Below are 22,007 nucleotides of genomic sequence, written 5' to 3'. Positions count from 1 at the left end.
GTCCTCAGATGGAAGCTATTTCATATCTCCATATGTGTCTCTATTTTGTTGCCCTTTTCTGTACTTTTCCAACTTCCAATATATCTTTTTTGAGATGGAGTGATCAGATCTGCATGCAGTATTCAAGATGTGGGCGTACCATTGATTTATATAGAGGCACTATGATATTTTCTGTCCTATTATTTATCCCTTTCCTAATGATTCCCAACACTGTGTTAGCTTTTTTGACTGCTGCTGTATATTGAGTGGATGTTTTCAGAGAACTATCCACAATGACTCCACGATCTCTTTCCAGTGGTAACAGCTAATTTAGATCCCATCATTTTATATTGCTTCCCTAAAGGAGCAGTGGGGGCCATGCACTAGCTGAGATAAATGTCAAGTGACTGGAGTCATTGGGAGCGCTCAGAGCCATAGTTTGAGTCCCCGGTGAGTGCAAAAAATTAGTTACAAGACTGGAATTTGTTTTTTAAAAGGTGTTTTTTTCAGGGGGCAGTATCTCAAGAATGCTTTGCTCAAATGACCTCAAATTTGGACCTCTAACACTGCCCAGTGCCTACATGAGGCACATCAAATATCAAGACAATCCTAGTAACCATGAAGATTTTAGAGCGCTTAGGTCATCCTTTAAATAAAAAGAACTTGTTATCCTTAACTGTAGCAGAGCAGCCACTCCACAAAACATAATTCAGTATGTTGTATTGTACCCAGCAGAGCATCTTCAGGCTGAATAGTGTGCTTTCATTCTTCAGTGCTGAAGAAATGGGGTTCTAATGACCTCCCCACCTTAATGTTCAGTGCACACAGTCCGGGTGCAGATGGAACTTGCACTTTCATGAAACTCTTAATTTCTCCTCTTTTTGTAACACCTTCCTCTGCCACCTGTACATCCTCAGGTCCCCATGCTGATTTTATTTTTTTAGGCAGCAAGCTGGTTAAAGCCAGTCTGAACTGCCCAGCAGTTGTTGCTACAGAGTGGAAATGAGCTCTTCTTCATTTACCGATGAGTAGGGCCCTACCAAATTCATGGTCCATTTTGGTCAATTTCATGGTCATATGATTTTTAAATTAATGATTTCAGCTATTTAAATCTGAAATTTCATGGTGTTGTAATTGATGGGGTCCTGACCCAAAAAGGAGTTGTGGTGGAGTCGCAAGCTTATTGTAGGGTGATTGCAGTAATGCTACCCTTACTTCTGCACTGCTGCTCACGGTGGCACTGCCTTCAGAGCTGGACAGCTGCAGAGTAGGGGCTGCTGGCCGGGAACCCATCTGTGAAGGCAGAGCCCTGGCAGCAGCAGCGCAGAAGTAAGGGTGGCAATACCATAGCATGCCACCCTTACTTCTGCGCTGCTGCTGGCAGAGCTGCACCCTCGGCCAGCAGCCACCACTCTACGGCCATCCAGTTCTGAAGGCAGCAGCGCAGAAGTAAGGGTGGCATGGTATGGTATTGCCACCTTTATTTGTGCACTGCTGCTGGCAGGGCACTGCCTTCAGAGGTGAGCACCCAGCCTACAGCCGCTGCTCTCCAGCTGTCCAGCTCAGAAGGCAGCACAGAAGTAAGGGTGGCAATACTACGACCCCACTACAATAACCTTGCGACTCCCCTGCAACTCCCTTTTGGGTCAGGACTCCCAATTTGAGAAATGCTGGTCTCCCCCATGAAATCTGTATAGTATAAAGTAAAAGCACACAAAAGACCAGATTTCATGGGGGGAAACCAGATTTCACGGCCCATGGCATGTTTTTCATGGCCGTGAATTTCTTAGGGCCCTACCAGCTTCTGCAGCCCTCAGAACTCCTGCTGGCTCAGAAAGTAGAGTTTCCTTTTGTGGACTTGAGCCAGACATGTAATGTTCTTTTAATGGTAGAGCTCTTTTCCAGTGAATTTGGAATGAGAATTATTAAATGCTTAACACTTATTGTCTACAAGCCCTTGCTTCAAAGTGCTTGAGTAAGTGTTTTATGCTAAAAAGAGGATAAAGATAGAAGCTCAGTTGGAATCCTTTGGTTATTTAAGCAGTTGTGAGACTGTTGGGTTCTAGGGAAAGCACTTACACTTCATGAGGAGTTGATGAGGCAATGTAATGTACAGTAGCTTTACAGATGTTAAAATTTGCATCGGAGGTGTAGGCTTAGTGTGGTTGGCAAATGAACGTGAAAAGAGCATGGGGAATTCGCACTTGTTTACTTTAAAGTACTTCACCCGCCCCATTGATATTTATAGTTAGTTTATTGTTTTAGTATTTAGTGTGACACATAGGCTTCCACAAATATTATAATGCCCCACCTTCCATAAAACTGAAGAACTACAGTTGTTTAACTTTTTAATACTGCTCCAATCACTCCATAGTCAAAGTTATATGGGTTTGACTGCAAAGTAGCTCTCCTGGTTTGTATTAACGGTAGGTTGCATAAACACAAAATATCTCAGAAGATGATTCAGTTTTCATGTTAATAGTTATTGCCCTCTAGGAATCCCTAACCACTATGAACTAGAATAAGATACATTCACTCCATGTAGGCTCTCAAACCACCATCGAAAGGCGATGTCTTTCAGGAATTAGTGACCCAGGCTAGATTCAGAGCAGCAATCTATAGATGCAAGTCTTACAATTGCCAATGTTTTGAGCAATCCAAGCGTCCTTGAATTGAATAATATACATGCTTTTGGAATGGAGATTTTTTTTCAGTAATAAGAACAAATGAACCAGCTGTTTCTAGAATGATTGAAATGTTATAAATACACACATTTAAACTCTCTAGATGAACTACTTGTCCTTGGCATGCTAGGAAAAAAATTCTCCCCAGACAGCAAATCTGCTGTTGTTGTGGTGGAGTTTTTTTTGTTTTTTTTTTTTTAAGTCTGGTCAGTTGTAAATTTTGAGTTCTTAATGGTTTATCTTGAAACTGCTGAGGGATCTATGTGAAAGTGAAGCACCATTGAGAACAGCAAATAAGATTTTGCTGCATCTTCCTGGAGTTAGTGCATTATATAGCTTGAAAAAAGAGCTGTTAGAATGCATTCTAAGATTCTTCTATAGCTTTGAATAAGTGTGGGCATACAAACTTGTTCTTGATTTCATCAACTCTTCCAGAAATTTTACATTAGTATAGTTTGGTTCTATTAAATTAATAATGTTTAACATGCAAAAGGACAGATGCATCCAAATTCTGATAGCATCATACGTGTTTAAGCACAGAAACCAGTCATTTTTCCCCCTAGGGTTTTCAGTTACTATTCTAGGAAAAAGTTCTTCACACTAATAACTAGTTAAGACACAGTTTTATAGCCTATATAGTACTTCATCTTTAAAAAAAATTCTAATCCACTGTGCTTGATATTAACTTTGTTTTTATCAGTTTTGATTGTTTTTCTGTTTAAAACCCTAAAACTGTTGCAAGTCTGTGTAACAACTATTAAGAAGCTTTCTGTGCCACCTTCTGACTTATGCCAAAATGTCCCTGTTCTCCAAGAATATATTACTTCCTTTAAGTAAACAGGACATTTCCCTCCCCCCTTGCTCTGTTTGTAAGCCTGTGTTACATATTTATTACTATAAAACACTCAGCTTTGTTCTCTGGCTGTGTGAGTCAGCGGTTCCGAAGGTTAATACCTGATATTGCCACGTGGGAAGGTCAGTATCAAATTACTCCAGTAATTATTATTACAGTGGGCTCTCTATTATTGAGAGGTTCTCAATCTTTGATTGATGGAATGTTTGTGGTCCACATAGCACTACTTGGTGCTCCACAGTTCTGTAGGCTCTCACGTGGTGCTATCTCCCCTTGTATCCACCTACTAAATTGCATTAGAAGATAAAATACACAGCTTTCCTAATACTGTTCCTTGAAAGCAATTGCTGTAGTTGCCACAATTCTTCTTTAAGTGATTGTTCACGTCCATTACACATTAGGTGTGCGTGCATCGTGTGCACGGACGTCGGAAACTTTTTCCCTCAGCGGCTCCCGTCGGGCCGGCAGGGGTCCCCCCACACCAGAGCGGTGCCCCGCTCTAGCGTATATATATCCCTGTGGGCCCGACCCTCTCTCAGTTCCTTCTTACGTCCATGACGGTGTTGGAACAACTCTTATCTCTCGCCTGAAAGTGTCCCTTAGCATTAGTAGTCAGTGTTAATGTTAGCAGTTATCAGTTCTTTAGTAGTTAAGCTCCTTTGTTTTAGGTGTTTGGTGAAATCCCGGGGCATGCCGCACGCCCAAGGCTTGTGCCACGTGCCGCAAACTTATGCCGATCAGCAATCTCCATGACTCGTGTCTCCGTTGCCTGGGGGAATCGCACCAGAAAGAGCGCTGCAAGATCTGTAAGGCCTTCAAGCCCAGGACTAAGAAAGAGACTTTCGACTTAACCAGTTGCTCATGGAGGCTTCATTACAACCCTCCACTTCGACGCATCCGGCCGTGGCACCGTCAGCCTCGGTGTGGAGTGCTCTGGCATCGGTTCGTGATCCTGCACCGGTGGGGCACCCTAAGCCTTCAGCACCGAAACAGCAGGACCGTCCCCGGCACTGGTCGTCTTCGCCAACAAAATCGAAGGGCCAACCCAAGGCCCGAGGACGCTCCCCGCGTAAAAGGTAGCACCCGTGAAGACCTCGAGTGCACCCAAGGGCATTGCTGCCTCAGGACAGATCCCAGTGCCAGTGGCTCCGGCGCCGAAAGGCCCATCGAGCCCCGGGATAAGCGCATCGAGTGAGGAGGAAGGGCTGGAGGAGCTTTTGGAACAGCCCTCCACGCCGGACACGTTTGAGGCAGCACGGGACCTCATCGAATTGTTCGCGGAGAGCCCCCTCCAGGCCAAAGACAATCCAGAGCCGACACCAAGACTGCCATCCAGAGGCAAGTCAGCAATGGTGCGCCCATCACGGTCACCATCTCGGCACCATTCACGGCGCCGATCCCGGTCGCGCTCTGCCTCGGTGGACTCCCGGCTACCGTCGGCGCAGAGAGCCTCACAGGCATCTGGCCCTACCAAGCACCCGTCATCAGCCCAGCGTTCCCCAGCTCCTTATTCAAACAGGCACCGGGACGTGTCAGTCACGCGATCCCCCAGACCAACCACTAGCAGTCGTTCCCGGTCCCAAGGACACCGGTACCGGTCCAGGTCGGCAAGGCACCACTCCCAATCCCGGTCATGGTCACGGAAGCACCACTCTCCAACCCTGGACCGGCACCGTCCCATGGACCTCCGTGGCCATCAAGGTCACCGTCCGTGGTTTCTGAGGCAGACTCGGGCCATTCCAGCAGATATACTCACAGGGCACCAGCCAGCAGGGAACACCAATCCGCTTGGCACCCACAGTGGGGCCCGCCAGGACAGTGGCCATTCTGGACTCCATGGGCCTACCACCAGCAAGGCCCCCCGTCCAGGACCTCGAGATCCGGCCCCTCAGTACACTGGTCCCGCTCCCCGCAGGGGAGCCCCTCCTCTCGCAAGGAGGCCACGGTCTCCAGACCACCAGAGCAAGAGCCGACACGGCACCGAGCCTGGTACCGTCTCAGGCCCGCTCAACTGGACAAACTCCAGAGGAGCTCCCAGCCGGTGAGGAGTTGCAGGAAGGGTTAGAGGAGGAAGCACAGAAGGCCTTAACCTCTTCCTCCTTGCCAGATGAAGCCGTGGCAGGCATGACAGTGTCAGGCCCTCCCCCGATTGACCATCGGGCGCACCAGGAACTACTCCGCCGAGTAGCCCTCAATTTGGAGTTGCAGGCAGAAGAGTCGTTAGAGCAGGAAGATCCCATGGTGGACATCCTAAGCCCTGAAGGCCCCTCCAGAATCACGCTCCCGCTCATAAAAATGGTACAGTCTAACTATAAGACAGAATGGCAAACACCGGCCTCCAGTGCACCAACTGCGAAGGGCGTAGAGAGGAAGTACTTTGCCCCCTCCAAGGGGTTCGACTTCCTCTTTTGTCACCCGACACCCTGTTCGCTGGTCGTATCTGCGGTCAACGAACGAGAGCGACATGGCCAGCAAGCCCCGGCTCCCAAGGCCAAGGAGGCAAAGCGCTTGGACTTGTTCGGTAGAAAGGTCTACTCGTCCGGGGGCCTCCAGTTAAGGATCGCTAACCAGCAAGCGATTCTGAACAGGCACAATTTCAATTCTTGGGCATCAGTCTCCAAGTTCAAGGATTCCCTGCCCCAGGGTTCACAACCTGAGTTCGCAGCCATAGTGGACGAAGGGAAGGCGGTAGCCAAAACCTCTCTGCAGGCCTCCCTTGACTCCGCGGACGCAGCTGCCAGGACAATTGCGTCAGGAGTGGTGATGAGGCACTCGGCATGGCTGCAGGCTTCAGGCCTTCCACCAGAGGTGCAAAACACCTTGCAAGACCTCCCGTTCGAAGGATCAGGCTTGTTCTCGGACCAAACAGATGCCAGACTACATAGCCTCAAAGACTCCCAAGCAACCCTCACGTCGTTGGGAATGCACACCCCAGCGACACAGAGGAAACCTTTTAAGCCCCAACGGCTGCAGCAGAGACAGTACCACCCTCACCCCAGGCAGGAACTGTACCGCAGAAGGTGCAGGGACAACAGGCGTAGGCGAAACAACACGCCTAACCAAGGCCAAGGCAAGCCACAGCCTGGCAACAAGCAAGGATTTTGAAGTTGTGATCGAGGACAACATACCGACCCTCATGCCGGACCCTCCCCTATGTTTCAGGGACCGTTTGTCCCATTTCTACCGTGCTTGGTCCCGTATAACATCGGACCGTTGGGTCCTTCACAAGGTGGAGGTGGGATACACCCTTCAGTTCTCCTCGCTCCCTCCCTCCCACTCCCCATCGCCGTCCCTCTTCAGGGACCCCTCTCACGAGCAACTCCTTATACAGGAGGTGCAGGCCCTCCTCAGAGCAGGGGCGGTGGAAGAGGTCCCTCCAGACCTAAGAGGGAAAGGGTTCTACTCCAGATATTTCCTTATTCCCAAAGCAAAAGGGGGTCTCCGCCCTATTTTGGACCTTCGCAAACTAAACAAATTCTTAGTGAAGGCACGCTTTCGCATGGTCTCCCTTGGCACTATTATCCCATTCCTGGATCCGGGGGATTGGTACGCTGCCCTCGATATGAAAGATGCGTACTTTCACATCGCCATCCACCCTGCTCACCAGTGACTCCTGCGTTTCATCATCAACCAACACCATTTCTAATTTACGGTCTTGCCCTTCGGCTGTATGCAACTCCTGGGACACATGGCGGCTTGCACACACTTGGTCAGGCATGCCCGCCTAAGATTCAGACCGTTATAGCTGTGGCTGAGACCCCTTGGACCTGATAGTGACAATCCCAGTTCGGGTGTCGAACTCCCTCAGCTGGTGGCTCGATCAACAGCAAGTTTGCGAAGGGGTCCCTTTTGCTGCACTGCAGCCCACCCTGACGCTAGTAACAGATGTGTCAGACCTGGGCTGGGGGGCACACTTAGGGGACCTGCGGACACAGGGCTTATGGTCCAGGGAGGAAAAGTTGCTCCACATCAGTGTGAAGGATTAAGGGCAGTTCGCTTCACCTGCCAGACCTTTCACGCTACAATAAAAGGCCACAGCTTGTCAGTTCTGACAGACAACACTACCGCCATGTTCTACATAAACAAGCAGGGCGGGTCCCGATCCTCTCCCCTCTGTCACGAGACACTCCTCCTATGGGACTTCTGTATAGCCCATTCAGTCCAATTGGTGGCAGCATATCTTCCGGGGGTCCAAAACATGTTAGCAGACCGCCTCAGCAGGTCGTACCACATGCACGAATGGACGCTGAGAAAGGATGTCCTACATTCAATTTTCCAGAGGTGGGGGTTTCCCCAGGTGGATCTATTCGCCACCAAGGACAACAGCCAATGCCCTCGGTTTTGTTCATTCCAGAACCTCAGTCCAGGCTCATTGGCAGATGCCTTCGCGATTCAGTGGGGCGGGAGCCTGAGGTACGCCTTCCCACCATTCTCGCTCATCCACAGGGTCCTGCTCAAGACCCGCAGGGACAAAGTGACAGTTATTCTCATCGCACCGGCGTGGCCGCGCCAGCATTGGTTTACGACCCTGCTGGAACTGTCATTGACCGTCCCGATTGCCCTACCCCTGCACCAAGACCTCATCACACAGGACCGGGGTCGCCTACTCCACCCAAACCTACCATCGCTACATATCACAGGCTGGAATCTCTCTGGCTAAACGATACAGAGAATAGGTGCTCCCACCAGGTCCAACAAATTCTCCTTGGTAGTAGGAAGCCCTCCACAAGAGCGACCTACCTTGCCAAATGGAAGAGGTTCTCCCACTGGTGCAAGCATAATCACATACAGCCTCTGCAGGCCTCCATCCCATCAATACTGGACTACTTGCTGCACCTCAAGCATCAAGGGCTTGCCCCCTCCTCAATTAAAGTGCATCTGGCCGCCATCCCACCCGGGAGAGTTGGGTTTTTCGGTATTTTCCAACCCCACAGTAGTCCGATTCCTCAAGGGGCTGGAAAGGGTGTTTCCCTACTCGCGCCCACCGGTCCCTACATGGAACCTTAACCTGGTCCTAACTAAACTCATGGGACCACCCTTTGAACCCCTAGCCTCTTGCTCTCTCATGCACCTCTCATGGAAGGTAGCGTTTCTAGTGGCCATTACATTGGCTAGGAGGGTATCGGAATTGAGAGCCCTCACTTCGGAACCCCTTTATACAGTTTTTTATAAGGACAAGGTGCAGCTGAGACCGCACCCCAAATTCCTCCCTAAGGTGGTCACACAATTTCATATGGGGCAGGACGTTTATTTACCGGTGTTCTTCCCCAAACCCCATACGGACCCAAGCCACCGCAGCCTACATACCCTCGATGTCCGTAGAGCCTTGGCATTCTATCTGGAACGGACCAGGCCATTCCGCAAGTTGACACAACTGTTCATTGCCATTGCGGAGAGAATGGAAGGCCAGCCTATCTCGGCTCAACGATTATCAGCATGGATTGTGCTTTGCATCCGCACATGCTATGAGCTCGCCAAAGTGCCAGCCCCGGCGATCAGGGCTCACTCGACTAGGGCCCAAGCATCCTTGACGGCTTTCTTGGCGCAGGTTCCACTCCAGGAAATCTGTAAAGCGGCCACCTGGTCGTCGGTACATACATTCACAGCCCATTACGCAGTCCATCATCAGACCAGGGAGGACGCGGTGGTCGGCAGGGCTGTGCTCCAATCAATTGTTACTTGACTCCTACCCTCCTCCAATGGTAAGCTTGTGAGTCACCTAATGTGTAATGGACGTGAACAATCACTCGAAGAAGAAAAAACGGTTACCTACCTTTCGTAACTGTTCTTCGAGATGTGTTGTTCACGTCCACTACACTTTTCCCCCCCCCTTCCCCTCTGTCGGAGTCAGCGGCAAGAAGGAACCGAGGGAGGGTCAGGCCCGCAGGGATATATATACGCTAGAGCGGGGCGCCGCTCTGGCGGGGGGACCCCTGCCGGCCCGACGGGAGCCGCTGAGGGAAAAAGTTTCCGACGTCCATGCACGCAACGCGTGCACACCTAATGTGTAATGGACGTGAACAATACATCTCGAAGAACAGCAGTTAAGAAAGGTAGGTAACCGTTTTTTGTGTTATGTGCCTATGGCATAGAAGGGATGTGATTTGCACTTCAAAATTATTTTAAAACCGCTGCTTAAGTTAAGCATGCTGCCAAAGGAAGTAAACTAGTGGTTTCTACTTCCTTGAGACAGTGACACAAAATTATAGTAGGCCATCTTACATGTCACTTTCTCTAATGAAGCTTCATCCACCCTTTTCTTCCCATTGTTGCCGTATCCTCCTGTATTCCCAGCCTCTTGAATATAGTTATGTACAGGGCACTTACCGTGCAGCCAAGAGGGCTGAGAGAGCTTCTATTACACCTGAAATACTGGTTCACTGGCAGGTGCCACAGATTGTTTTAAAATAGTCCATTACACCCTTTCCCCCCCCCTCCTAAAATATGGTATCACTTTAATCTTTACCACAGTGATTAATATAAATAACCAAAAGGAGGAACCTATAAAGTGAATTGCCCTTTTCTTCTTTTTCTATTGGGATCTTAACGTTCTATTAATGCCACTTCTTGTTGGATGACTTTGTGGCCTAAACCAGTGGTTTTCGACCTCTCATCTACGGACCCCTAGCAGTCCGCAGACTATGTCTAAGGGATCCATGAAAGGTTGTCATTACCATAAACCAGGCCTACACAACATGCGGCCTGCGTGGGCTCACTGTGCGGCCCCCGGGGGGGTGGGGGTGAGTAGGCAAGCGGCGGGTGAGGAAGGGGAGCTGAGGAGGCAAGCAGGCGGGCAGTGGCGGGGGGTGAGTAGGTGAGCCGGGGCGGTGTGGGGCTGAGGAGGCGAGCAGGTGGGCAGTGGCAGGGAGTGAGTAGGCGAGCCAGGGGAGGGGGGCTGAGGAGGCGATGGCTGACCTGTTCTACTGAGCTGGTCTGGCTCCCATCCCCTCTCCAAGGGTTGCAGCTGACTGGAGGTGCTGCTTTCCACACGTTCCTCATTCACACCTCATTCATTCAACAGGGCAATTGATTACAAAGTGGGGGGAAGATCTTCTTCTTCTAGCAAAAAGACATTTTTCTTTTACCTTAATTATACTACCTTAGGGGCCAGCTATAACATATTACCAAGGTTCAATATTGCTGTTTCAACAGGGCGGCGCTGGGGAAGGAGGGTTTTTCCCCACGGGGCAGGCGGCCCCTGGGGGGCGGGTTGTTTCAGGGGGGTGTTTCGGCAGCGCTGGGGGGGATTCTTTCCGTGGGGCAGGCGGCGCTGGGGGGGGCTGTGTTTTTTGGGGGGCTGGGTGGTGCTGGGGGGGGGTTCGGCGGGGCCCGGGGGCTTCGGCCCTCAGCTGTTTTCTTTGGAGTAATATGGCCCTCGCCGCTTTACGAGTTGTGCAGGCCTGCCATAAACAGTGCTTTTCAGCCTGCGGTTCAAGGATCCCTAGGGATCCACAGACTTTCTAAGATTTCCAAAGAGGTCCACACCTCCATTTGAAATTTTTTAGGGGTCCGCAAATGAAAAAAAGTTTGAAAACCACTGGCCTGAACATAAGCCCAAATGTGCCTTTAAGTATGGATCAGCAACAGAAAGTTTTCAATTATACCAGCAAAAATAAAAGCTTTGAGCAGTCAAACTGTATTTACTTCTCTGTTTAGTTACTATGTATAATAAAAATACACACTGTGTCAGGAGTCTGAAGAGCATCAATCTGTTATTAATAAGACAGTCCTTGTAATGATAGCTGATGTATCATTCACAAATATTTTGCAAATAATTTGAATTTCACTGTATTTTCTTTAAAAAAAAAAAAAGAGTTCACCCAGTTGTGAATATAGTCAGATATGATTTCGCTTTTGAATTCAAGAAGATATGACATTTTTTCATTATTGACTTGTGTATGTAATTTTTTTAATACAGCACCACTTGTCCGTGGGGATTTGAACCCAGGACTTCTAGATCTAAGTATATGAACATCCACCACCTTAGCTAGAGAACCTAGTTTCCTTAGTCCAAAGCCTACAATAGTTTCATAAACCTCTATGTGGATTAGATGCTTGAATGGGACCAGAACCACACTGATTAATGTGGGTTCTAATTGCATAGTTCCATTTTTATTTGAGCAGACTGAAAGCTCCCTGGGACAGGGACCCATTTTTCCCTCTGTTTTACATAATGCCAAGTATTTTTGGCACTCAACAAATGAAGAATAATGTTAAATGTATAACACTGTAAGTATATTGGGTGACATGAGCTTTCCAACACTGACAACCAACTTTGTCAGAGGATACTTCAGTTTTGTCCTTCTTTCACGTGTGTTTTGTTTCTAGTTAAATGTCAGGCTATGTCTACATTACAGCCTGTGTCGGAATAACTTAGGTCACTCGGGGGTGAATAAACCAGCCCCCTTACACTGATATAAGTGTTCGTGTGCACAGCACTGTCTCGGCAGGAGAGCTTCTCCCACTGATACAGCTTCTGCTATTTGCTTTGTAGTGTTTTTATGCCAACAGGAGAGCTCTCTCCAATTGGCTTGGAACATCTTCACCAGATGTGCTGCAGCGGCGCAGCTGCATTGGCACATTTAAGGATTTTCAAGAATCTTAAAAATATTTCACAGTGATGGAGAAAGATTGCAAGGTTTGAAGACAGGGTTCCAAATACATTTTTTTTATACTTATAATTTATCTTAAACCTTTCCTAGTCCTGTCATTAGACTGTGCATTTTTCAGTGGCGAGACAGCAACTTTAGTTTACCCCTTTCAAAGTCCTCAGAGAATTGTGTGCATATTCCAAGAAGACTGCTCTGAATTAGCTGGGTTTTAATATTGCTTACCTGATTATGTTTAAGCAACCTGCTGTTTATAGCATATACTTTGGCATTGGTGTTGGTTCAAATGGACTAGGCAGATGGGTCATGAAGAAATCCCTTGGCAAGCCTATCCTAATTGTATGTTACCATTGTATTTCATATTAACCCCTTGATGGCCCTACCCTGCCACAGCCTAAGAAGTAGTTTTCTTTTATGGCAAATACGTTTTTTTTTTAATTGATATGTGGTATATAGTTTAGCTTCCTTGGGACTATAAAAATGCTAGACCTATTTGGTTGCACGTAGCAAAGCACTCAAAAAATAAATTTACTGTTCACAGGAAAAATTAATCTTGCTGTGTTGGATATTTGCTATACTGATTAGGTACTCAAAATAAAAATGTGTATTCAAAAAAAAAGGGCAAAAAAAATCGTTGGGCTGTGAGAACTGAAGGAGTTAGTTATTTCTCTTGTCATACTTTATATAAAGTACCCAGTGAGCTACAGATTAAGTGTTAATTACTCCTGCTTGGTTTACTGTGGAATGCACAAGACAGCACAAGATTGAGATTGGTAGTACAGACATTTATCTTCTTTCGTGTAGTGGAGCTGCCCTTTTGACCATTTTAGGGAAAAAAGGACCTTCTACTAGAAGAGAGCAGGCAGTTTGGGGACACAACTATCACTGGATAATATTTGAGTTCAGGGCAGCTTCACTTGACTGATTACTAGAAGTGCTCCATTTTTCATAGATGTTTAAGTCCATTCCATATATCATTCTTTCATGTTTTGTTCGTTTTTTAAAAACTTACTTTGCTGCGGGAAAACCATATTCCTCTGGATTTCTTATGAAACCCACAGAATAATGATTGTTGCTGGTCACACAAATAGAGATGAAAGTCCTGATATGTGACAGCTTTTGGGACATTTATATTTTAATCAGTCAATGCTCATTGTATGTTTAATTTATGTTGGTGAGGAATGAGCTAAACATGTCTTTTTAAAAAACAGAATATTTAAAAAGAATGTGTAGGTTTCTGTTTCAAAGAAAGTGATTCTCAGCATCAGATGCGACTCTTAGAATGAAATTAAAGAGCTATGCAGTATGTCCCCAAGTTATAATTTCATGTTGCAGTAATTTTTGCTGATCAACCAAACAGCAATGTTTAAGGCAATTCACTGTCAGCATGAAAAAAGCCTCCAACTAGAAAAGGCCTTAATTTCTAATGGGAAACAGTTGGGATGGCATGTGCAAAACTGCAGAGTCAAAGAGTTTTTAAAATATTCTGTAGCTCAGGGACTTGGCTCATCTTCAAACATTTGTAACTACAAAAAGATGGATAATCTTGCAAGTGTATGTGCCCCATCTAGGGGCAAGAATGAGAAAATTCATTACAAGCAGGTAAATGCAAGACAACGTTGCAGCATTTCCTTGGTATGCAAATGTATGCTTTTTAACTCCACTGACTGAGAGCGGATTTCTGCTCTGATTTAGGAAATCAAAGGCTAGCTTCCACTGCATCTCATTTTCCTGACAAACTGCATTAATGTGATATGTGACATAGGTAGTCAGGCTTGAATTCTCTCTTTAACTTACTTTAACTGAAAACTTTATTGCTAAAAATGTAGCTCTGCCACATTTTTCTAGTGTAATTCTTGAAAGTCTCATGGTGAGAAGCGTGTCTTGCAGTGTACACGCTGTGATTCTTATTAATAGCTTTGTAAATGTAAGTTATAATTCCTGAGTTGTCGAACCTCACTTACAACATCAGTAGTGAGAGAACTCCTTATCCAAGACTCTAAACCAATTTCCTTGTTGCTTTAACGTGAATGCTGAAATGTATTTTTGTTCTCATTGGGGTGGGCACCATCAAGGGGCTTGGGAGAAAAAGGGATTCTAACTTGTGAAATTTCAGGCCTATAATAGTGTAACATCTATCCAAAACTTTCTGTAATTTTAATCACATGCATATAATGCAGTCTACCATTTTTCTAATGAACAAGAACAAATGTTTTTGTGGTTACCACCAGTTTGATTTAAGTGTAAAATGCATTTATTTATACTGTTTTTTCCTCTGTCTCCCAAAGGTGCTCTTACAGAGTGCTACGATGAACTGGGCAACAGATACCAGCTTCCAGTCTACTGCCTGGCCCCACCTATCAATATGATAGAGGAGAAGGGAGACCTGGAGACTCTAGATATTCCCGATCCACCACCCAATTCTGGGCATGAATGCCAGCTTCGCTTGCGCCTCTCAACAGGCAAAGACCTCAAACTTATGGTCCGCAGTATGGACACGGTATATCACATGAAGAGGCGACTGCATACGGTGGAAGGAGTGGAGCCCAGCAGCCAGCGCTGGTTCTTCTCAGGCAGGCCGCTCGCAGACAAAATGAAACTGGAGGAGCTGAAAATCCCGAAGGATTATGTGGTGCAAGTCATTGTGAGCCAGCCCTTAGCAAATCCAACCCCGGTGGAAAACTGATTCTTGCTTGTTTATTGATTCTCCATTCCTCCTCCTCTATCACATGGGATTTATTTTCTCTGCTCTGAGTTTTCCTGCTAATGGATTGGTTCCAAGAAATGACTAGCAAAAATTCCATCTGTGATGGAGATCTGCAGAAACAAAACACAAATGTAAACTGTCCCTTGGGATTTGCCTGATCTGATATTTTTTAACACCACAGAAAGAAACACATGGCAAATGCAATGAAGGGTATGTGTAAGGGGGAAGTCTGTCATTTAAACAATAAAAACCTGTAATAATGCTTGGAACTGTAGGTGGAGCATTGATCCATGGAGAAAGCACATTTTTTTAAAAAAGAGAAAAAAAGTTAAACCAAATTGTAGTACTTCATGAAATCGGCACCACTTACAGTTCATCCCATAAGTGTAGCTGCTCTGGTAGGTCCACTTTGCTCAGTATTTATGATGATTGTTTCTGCTTTGGTTTAACTCATGTGCTGTATCAGATTACTCCCGTGGCATAGTGAATCTCATCCAGAGAGAGGTGGACTGAAGAACGGATGTTTGTGTTGTGTTCTATCAATGCTGTGTTCCACCCCAAATGTGGCTCTTCTTCATGTTCAGACCAACCAGTTTTAACACATTCCAGGATGGTGATAAATGGGCTTGTGCCGTTTTGAGGCTTCAGTGTTTGGTAAATACTGCCTTCTGGAGCATTAGGCAATAATTTAGGAAATGTATACACATTTTAATAAACCATTCATGTACTGTACTGTAAAGTTACTTGCTGCAATGTTGACTTTTGCTGCAGTTTTCTGGCTCATTGGCACCTGAGTAATGTGCCTACTAAATTACTGTACCCTTCTCGATCCTGTAAAACAAACAATTAACAAAAGGCTAGCTAATTTCAAGAGGGACACTGATATGAGATTTAAAAAAAAAAAAAAATCGCACAACCTTTATCAACTGACATTGGTATACTAGCCTAACTTCCAGATAAAATCACAAAGTTACACCCAAATATGATTGAATGCAATTCTGAATTCTCAGAGGACACACTCTGTGGAAAATCGTAGAAAGGAGAATATAAAGCACACTACATTCAGTTGTTCATGTCACTACCAGTAGAAACAGAGGTCATTCCCTAAGTCTCAGTGTTGGAGGACATGGTCACTTTCTAGTCTGTAGTTGTGGAAATATGTTCACTGTAATGCATCAGGAGCTTAGAATATGGTCACTAGGTTTAATATCTGGCACTTTTCCTTCAGAATGTAAAAGGAGCCCTTTTTTCTGGGAACAGACACTCTGTTGCAGTGTGCTTTGGACAACATTTATGATAGTTTTTCACATAACAAAATTAATTAATAGGATGAACATAATGTTGAAAAAAATAATGTAATTATTGAGTAGTTGTTACCGTGTTAAAAGAAACCGATCTGGTTCCTTTGTTTGGCTGCTCTGCATCTCTCTTGAGTTTGGGATACAGGGTATATCCTTCTCTGAAACTATGTCCCTCATTCCTTGTATAAACACAATTATTTTTAGTTTTTCAGTCCTCGTGCACTCAAATGACTTAATTCCTACCAAACCTCTATTTTGCCTATTCAGACATGGTTCACTATATTTCTCTTTCTATCTTCCATACCTAAATCTAAAATTGCCCAGAATGGCTTTTATTCCACTGATAGTGGAGTCACTATTTTAGGATTCAGAGTTTTACATTTGAACTGAAGAGAGCTAATTTAATTCTGTACAACTTAATGGGGGGTTGTTTAGTTGGCAAATAGCAGTGTAAAATTGGAACTAGCACAGTTCACTTGAAATTGCCAACTCCTGAGGCGTTCCATATTGCTCTAACCTTTTTATCTGTTCACTGGCTAGGTGGCGCTTTGGGTTTAGTACACTAGTCTTTCACTTTTAGAAACTGAAGTTCATATTTGATACCACATCACACATGAACATGAGCTTTACTTTTATCATAGTTCCCATGTTGTATGTTACAAAACCACAGTGCTCCTTGGCACAATTCACTGTCAGATCTACTTAAGGTAGGTTGAAGCCTGGCAACACAGAAGTGCAATGACAGAGTTGTATGGAGGAAGCCATGTCATTTAGTCCCTCATTTTTGTGAGCAGCAAATTGACTTCCACTTTTTTTTTTTTAAGGCAAACGTTAGACTTAAGCCCCGACTTGCACAAAGCCTTTGGATTTTTTCACAAAGGGTGTAAAATTCACAAAAGTCAGAATTTTTAAGACAAAATCCAGCTAATATGTAGTGATTCTTTCACCACATGTCTTTTGCATCTTGAAGGGGGAAATACTGGATTTCTGCACAACCACCTTAAAAATCTCATGGATTTTTCACTGTTCAAATGTGCCTGGTAAAACTACATTGATTGATTGTTTTATAAAATAAATGTTATACTTTATCTAAGCAACAAATAGTAATTTCATATCTGGAGCAGCATGTCTTGTGAAATATAGTAGAAATTTTTGTTTTAATCTGTTTTTATGATGGAGTTTCCCTAGAATCAATTCTGGAAGGGGGGGGAAAGTTACAGCTGTAAAGTAACAAAGCTGTAACTAGGATAATGATTTTGTAACTCCCAACATTCTTTTGTAGAATGCATTTTCAGAGAGAGTTTGAGGTGATTTACTGAATATAATTTTTGATATTACAGGTTTCTGACAAACAATGTAAATGCATTTTCACACCTCCTTTGAAAAAGCATCAACTGTAGTATCTTCTGCTGTAACATGTAACAGTTTTTTACGTTAAGTATTTTGATGGGGGAGAGTGAGGAGAAGGATGTCCAAGCAGTTTTGAATTGGCCTTCATGCATGTAAGGGGGTGAGCATTGCTGGATTTGATCACCCATGGGGCTGTTGCATAGAAAACATACTCTCCTTCCCATCTCCCTTCCCATAAGCACAAATCTCAAGACCAAGCTGTCTGATTGCAAATCACATTTTTTTAAGGGTGAAAATGAATACTGGTCTCTTATCCCCCGCTTGATAAACTGACAAACCTAACCACACAACTTTATTTTTGAACATAGAAGATGTAACTGGAAACAAAGAAATTTCATAAGATCCATATGAAGGAAAAGGTTAATGCTTCTAACAAGGAGATCATTTCTGAAAATATGCATATATATGTGTGTTCATGCTGATGAACATATTGTATGTGGCTATATATATTCAGTGAATACTATACTTCCTTTTATCTGTAAGATGACCAGGTTTGGTATTCCTACAAGACCCCTGGCTATAAAATCAAAAATGAACAGGACAAGAATCTGTCCCCACATGAACTTATGCAGTTTCCACTGGACTCAGTGGGAACTGTGTGCTTGCATCCCAGAGCAGAATTGGGGCCCATGTGTAGCATTAGGAAATAGATAGGCATGGGACACCTTTCTGGGGCAAGAAGAAGGAAAAGCAGAACTTTGTGGGTAAATTTTGGATCCCCAAAGTGTGACTAGTGAAGTTCTAAAATGCAGCTTCTGGCCTCACCTTGCAGTCATAGTAAAAAAAATCCAGCCAGCTGCAGGGCTGAATTACTCCAAGCAATTTCCATTCATCATTCAAGAAAGGCAAGTATGAGCACATGGTGTTGTGTGCATTTTTATTTGAATATGTGTCCTCAGATTCAGTATGGCCTTTGTACTCCTGACAAGTTTCATATGTGGCCTTTATTTGTTGTCTTATAGATTGGGCACCCCAATCAATGCACAGTATCACGCAGCTCAGTGTCCTCAGACAGGAGTGTACTAATTGGGAGATTTTTATAATGTGTACACAAGAGTTGACCTAATCAAGTGAGGAGTAACAGAATAAAGTTTTCATTAGATCCATAGGCCTTGTGTGTGTCACTCCTGATTAACTTTGGCCAGGAAGTGATTCCAGTAAATTACATTTTTACATTCTTATGTCAGTGACAGGTCTGTTTAACACAGAGCTTAGACTTTTGTGCTTGTTATTGCAAAGGTGTCGCTTGTATCTGACCCAGAAGTAATGGAGGCTAACCTCTATACTCCCAGAATAGCTTTAAAGGCAGAGGATCACCAACACTACATATAGTCTGATGTAAAAAATTACCAGAAATGGGACATATTGGATGTGTATTGCTAACTGTGTTACAAAGTGTTTTGTTTTACAAAAAGAACAAGTGATCAAACTTTTCCATAGTATGTAACTTTGAATTATGTTTCCACTATGTTGGCCCTTTGTGCATTACATTTTGTGAATATCGTCTACAGAAAACTCTATTTGAGACAGTAATATTAAGAAAACACTTGACTTCCTACTTAAAACCAGCAACCTCTACTTGTCTGTATCTGGGAAATATTTGGAAAACTAAGTGATGTGAAAGTGCAGTGTAAATAGGGGATTTTTTTATAGCGATTGGGTGGCTAAGGGCACCATATAAAAATAAAACCACCTCCCTTTGTCTTTCTCAAAAAGCTGAATCAGTTGATTTAGTAGGAGAGAAAAAGCAATCAGGATTAATATTTATGTGACAAAGCAACACATTCAGTTTACATCATGACATTCAATAAAGCGAATGGCCTATTAATGATAAAATATCGCTATAATATCAGACATGCTTCTGCATACATATGCATTGTTAGTAAATATATTTTTGTTAGTTTGATGCAATGGTGGGCTGCTTTTTAACCCATGGAATTTTGAAAGCATTTCAGCTGCATAAATGTTGACAAATTAAACGTGTGCTATAAATTTGTCCATCAGTATTCTATTCATAAACGCAAATGCTAAAGTTACATTTCTGATTCTTGATTTATATTTTGCAGAATCTTTCATACATCATTGTAAATATGTTGTTAAAGACCCTACATCTTATGCAAAGATGATGTTTGGGTTTTTTAAATCTTTTATAAAGAACACGTCAGCTCTTTTCATAATCTGTCGACTTCACTTTATAGATGCGTGTCAAGTGTTTGAAATAGAAATAATTTCCATTAACTAAAAAAGTTTCCTTTGTTTTCCACCTGTCACTGGTTGTAGGCTTGCTCATGAATGTTGGACATCAGACATTCTTTTGGAATAGATTGTGTGTTTAAAAAGAGAGGTATAAAGAACTTGCTTTGGGAAACTGGGTGAATTCCATGCACATGGCAAACTTTTTTTTTTTAAAAAGGAAGAAATGTATTTTGGGCCAAATCAGCGCCCCTTAACATTTATTTAATATCCCAGCTAGTCCAATGACTTAAAACAAACTATCTCTTCAACAACCTTGCTTCTCTCTTGTACCAAAGTAGACGATAATATACTGTTGCATTTGCAACTACAAAATTGTCAGACAATACAAATCTGCCTGTTTAAAACTGCTTCATTTTCATAAAGCATTTTTAATTGCTTCATTCTGCAGATGGCTCTTCTCTTTTCCCATTTCATCAGTTTCCACAAATGCTCCCTAGTAATGTGGATGCCACTTACTGTTCATAGGACATGGTGGACCATCCATGATAACTCTAGGGCTATAGTTCTCCTTCCAAGGGAGAAACATAATAGTGCATATGCCACTGAGCCCACAAAAGTCAAATAGTTTGAAGACATGGGTTTTTTAATCAGCCGAGCTTCTTACTATGGACTTCGAAACTCTTATTAAATATAGCCACTGACTATCCATGAAGAAGTGTGTTCCTGTCCTTTTGAGGAGGGCCATTTGTTGGGTATCTATCCAATGGAATGCTGTATTTGTACATTTAAATATGAAGACCAATGAATCAGAACCATGTGGCAAATTGAGAACTTAAAATCCTTACTCTTGCCTTAAATTTTGTTCACCTGGAACTCCAAAAAATCCAGATTTATTACTTTTAATCCTGTTTTTTTTTTCCTGGCAATTTGAATCTAGCCAAAGACTGGAGACAGTTTAAGGAAATTTGAAGCAAATAAAATCTGTTGATGTGGCTTTACTAAAGTAATCAAATGGTCTTATATCAAGTTCCCTATTTGTGCCTCTCTTCTCCAAGTCCAGGGAATGTCTAGAAACTGGAGATCTTTGAGCAATGAGTGCAATATTGTGCACTAGTCAGTTGGAGATGTGTAAGACACTTCATTTTCACATGTTATGTGCAAGGGACTTGGGTTCATATCCTCTTTGCCTCATGGTAGTGATTTCCAAAGATGGCTGGTACCATCAAATTTGTACTTCTTGAAATATCTTCTCTTTTATGATAAATCTCTTTTGTACGCAGCTTGTGTGCCATGTATCAAAGAAATATTCATATTACGTAGGATAAGGTGCTAGATAATTTGGTACTGATGCAGACAAATATGATTCCAACAGCTGTTGAGAGAAGGATGAGGGGATTACAGTGATGTGATTTTTTCCCCTACCCTCCAACCCCCCCTCCCTCCGTAACTTTTATAAAATTAAATCTTTTAGCACTGAACACACCGGTTGTGTGAAACATGCTTTTTCCTCCCTGGCTAGTTCAGTCCAATGATTAATTCTTAGCCTATCTGGAGATGCTGTGAATATTGAGTTACATTAAGATTCATTGTATATTTTTGTTGTACCTCTGTTATTTGGTTGACATATCACAGTAGTGTGCGCACATATTTTTTAATCAATTGCAAAGCACAAGTAGGTTGTCTTTAAACTTAAATTATGTGAATTTTTTTACATAGCTAGATGTCTATAACATTGAGAGCAAAACCTGAATTTCTATGGGTCAGAAACTCTGTACAAAACTTCTTGTATTAAAAAAAGCAAAGAAAAACCAACAATTCCTTTTTTCTGGATTTAAAAATAAAATTAATACTGGAAACACCATGCCTTAAGAAACAAACTGAGTGTTGTTTTTCTCTTTTTAAGTTATTGGAGTGTGATTTAACTCCCAGTTGTATTTCTGCAGTCTTTTTATTATACTTTTGCCCATGAAAGGTTAAGATGCTTCGGTCATAAAAACAAATTTCATTCAGCAGCATCTCACACAATTTGACAGGAATAGTGTAAAATAGAGTATGCAATCAGTGGAAGAATCCAGGTCCCTGGGGAGTGGGGTAGGGAACCAAAGGTATCCAACAGTTCAAAGTGTAGTGTGTGATATTACACACAGAGTCTAGTATTGTGGGCTTTATGGATGGAGGGAAATGTTAAGTACTTTATCTGTGAAGTTGCCCTTTAATATTAAGTGAAGTGTTAGGTGGATCTCTTAGGGTATGTCTATGTGGTGCCTT

General features: G+C 43.6%; 1 protein-coding gene across 2 annotated transcripts in view; it reads left to right on the top strand.

Moving 5' to 3' along the window:
• The window catches only part of UBTD2 (ubiquitin domain containing 2), a 118,408-nt gene extending 96,808 nt beyond the window's left edge, over positions 1-21,600 (top strand). For both annotated transcript variants that reach the window (XM_054037646.1, XM_054037647.1), the window contains one exon: positions 14,414-21,600. In XM_054037646.1, the coding sequence (XP_053893621.1) occupies positions 14,414-14,811 (398 nt within the window). In that variant the 3' untranslated portion in view covers positions 14,812-21,600. The remainder of the gene's footprint in view (positions 1-14,413) is intronic.
• The last annotated feature ends 407 nt before the right edge of the window (positions 21,601-22,007 follow it).

Source organism: Malaclemys terrapin, chromosome 8 (genome assembly GCF_027887155.1).
Source record: "Malaclemys terrapin pileata isolate rMalTer1 chromosome 8, rMalTer1.hap1, whole genome shotgun sequence".
Lineage (NCBI taxonomy): Eukaryota > Metazoa > Chordata > Testudines > Emydidae > Malaclemys > Malaclemys terrapin.
The sequence above is the reverse complement of the archived record's forward strand: the minus strand, read 5'-3'. Positions and strand labels throughout refer to the sequence as shown.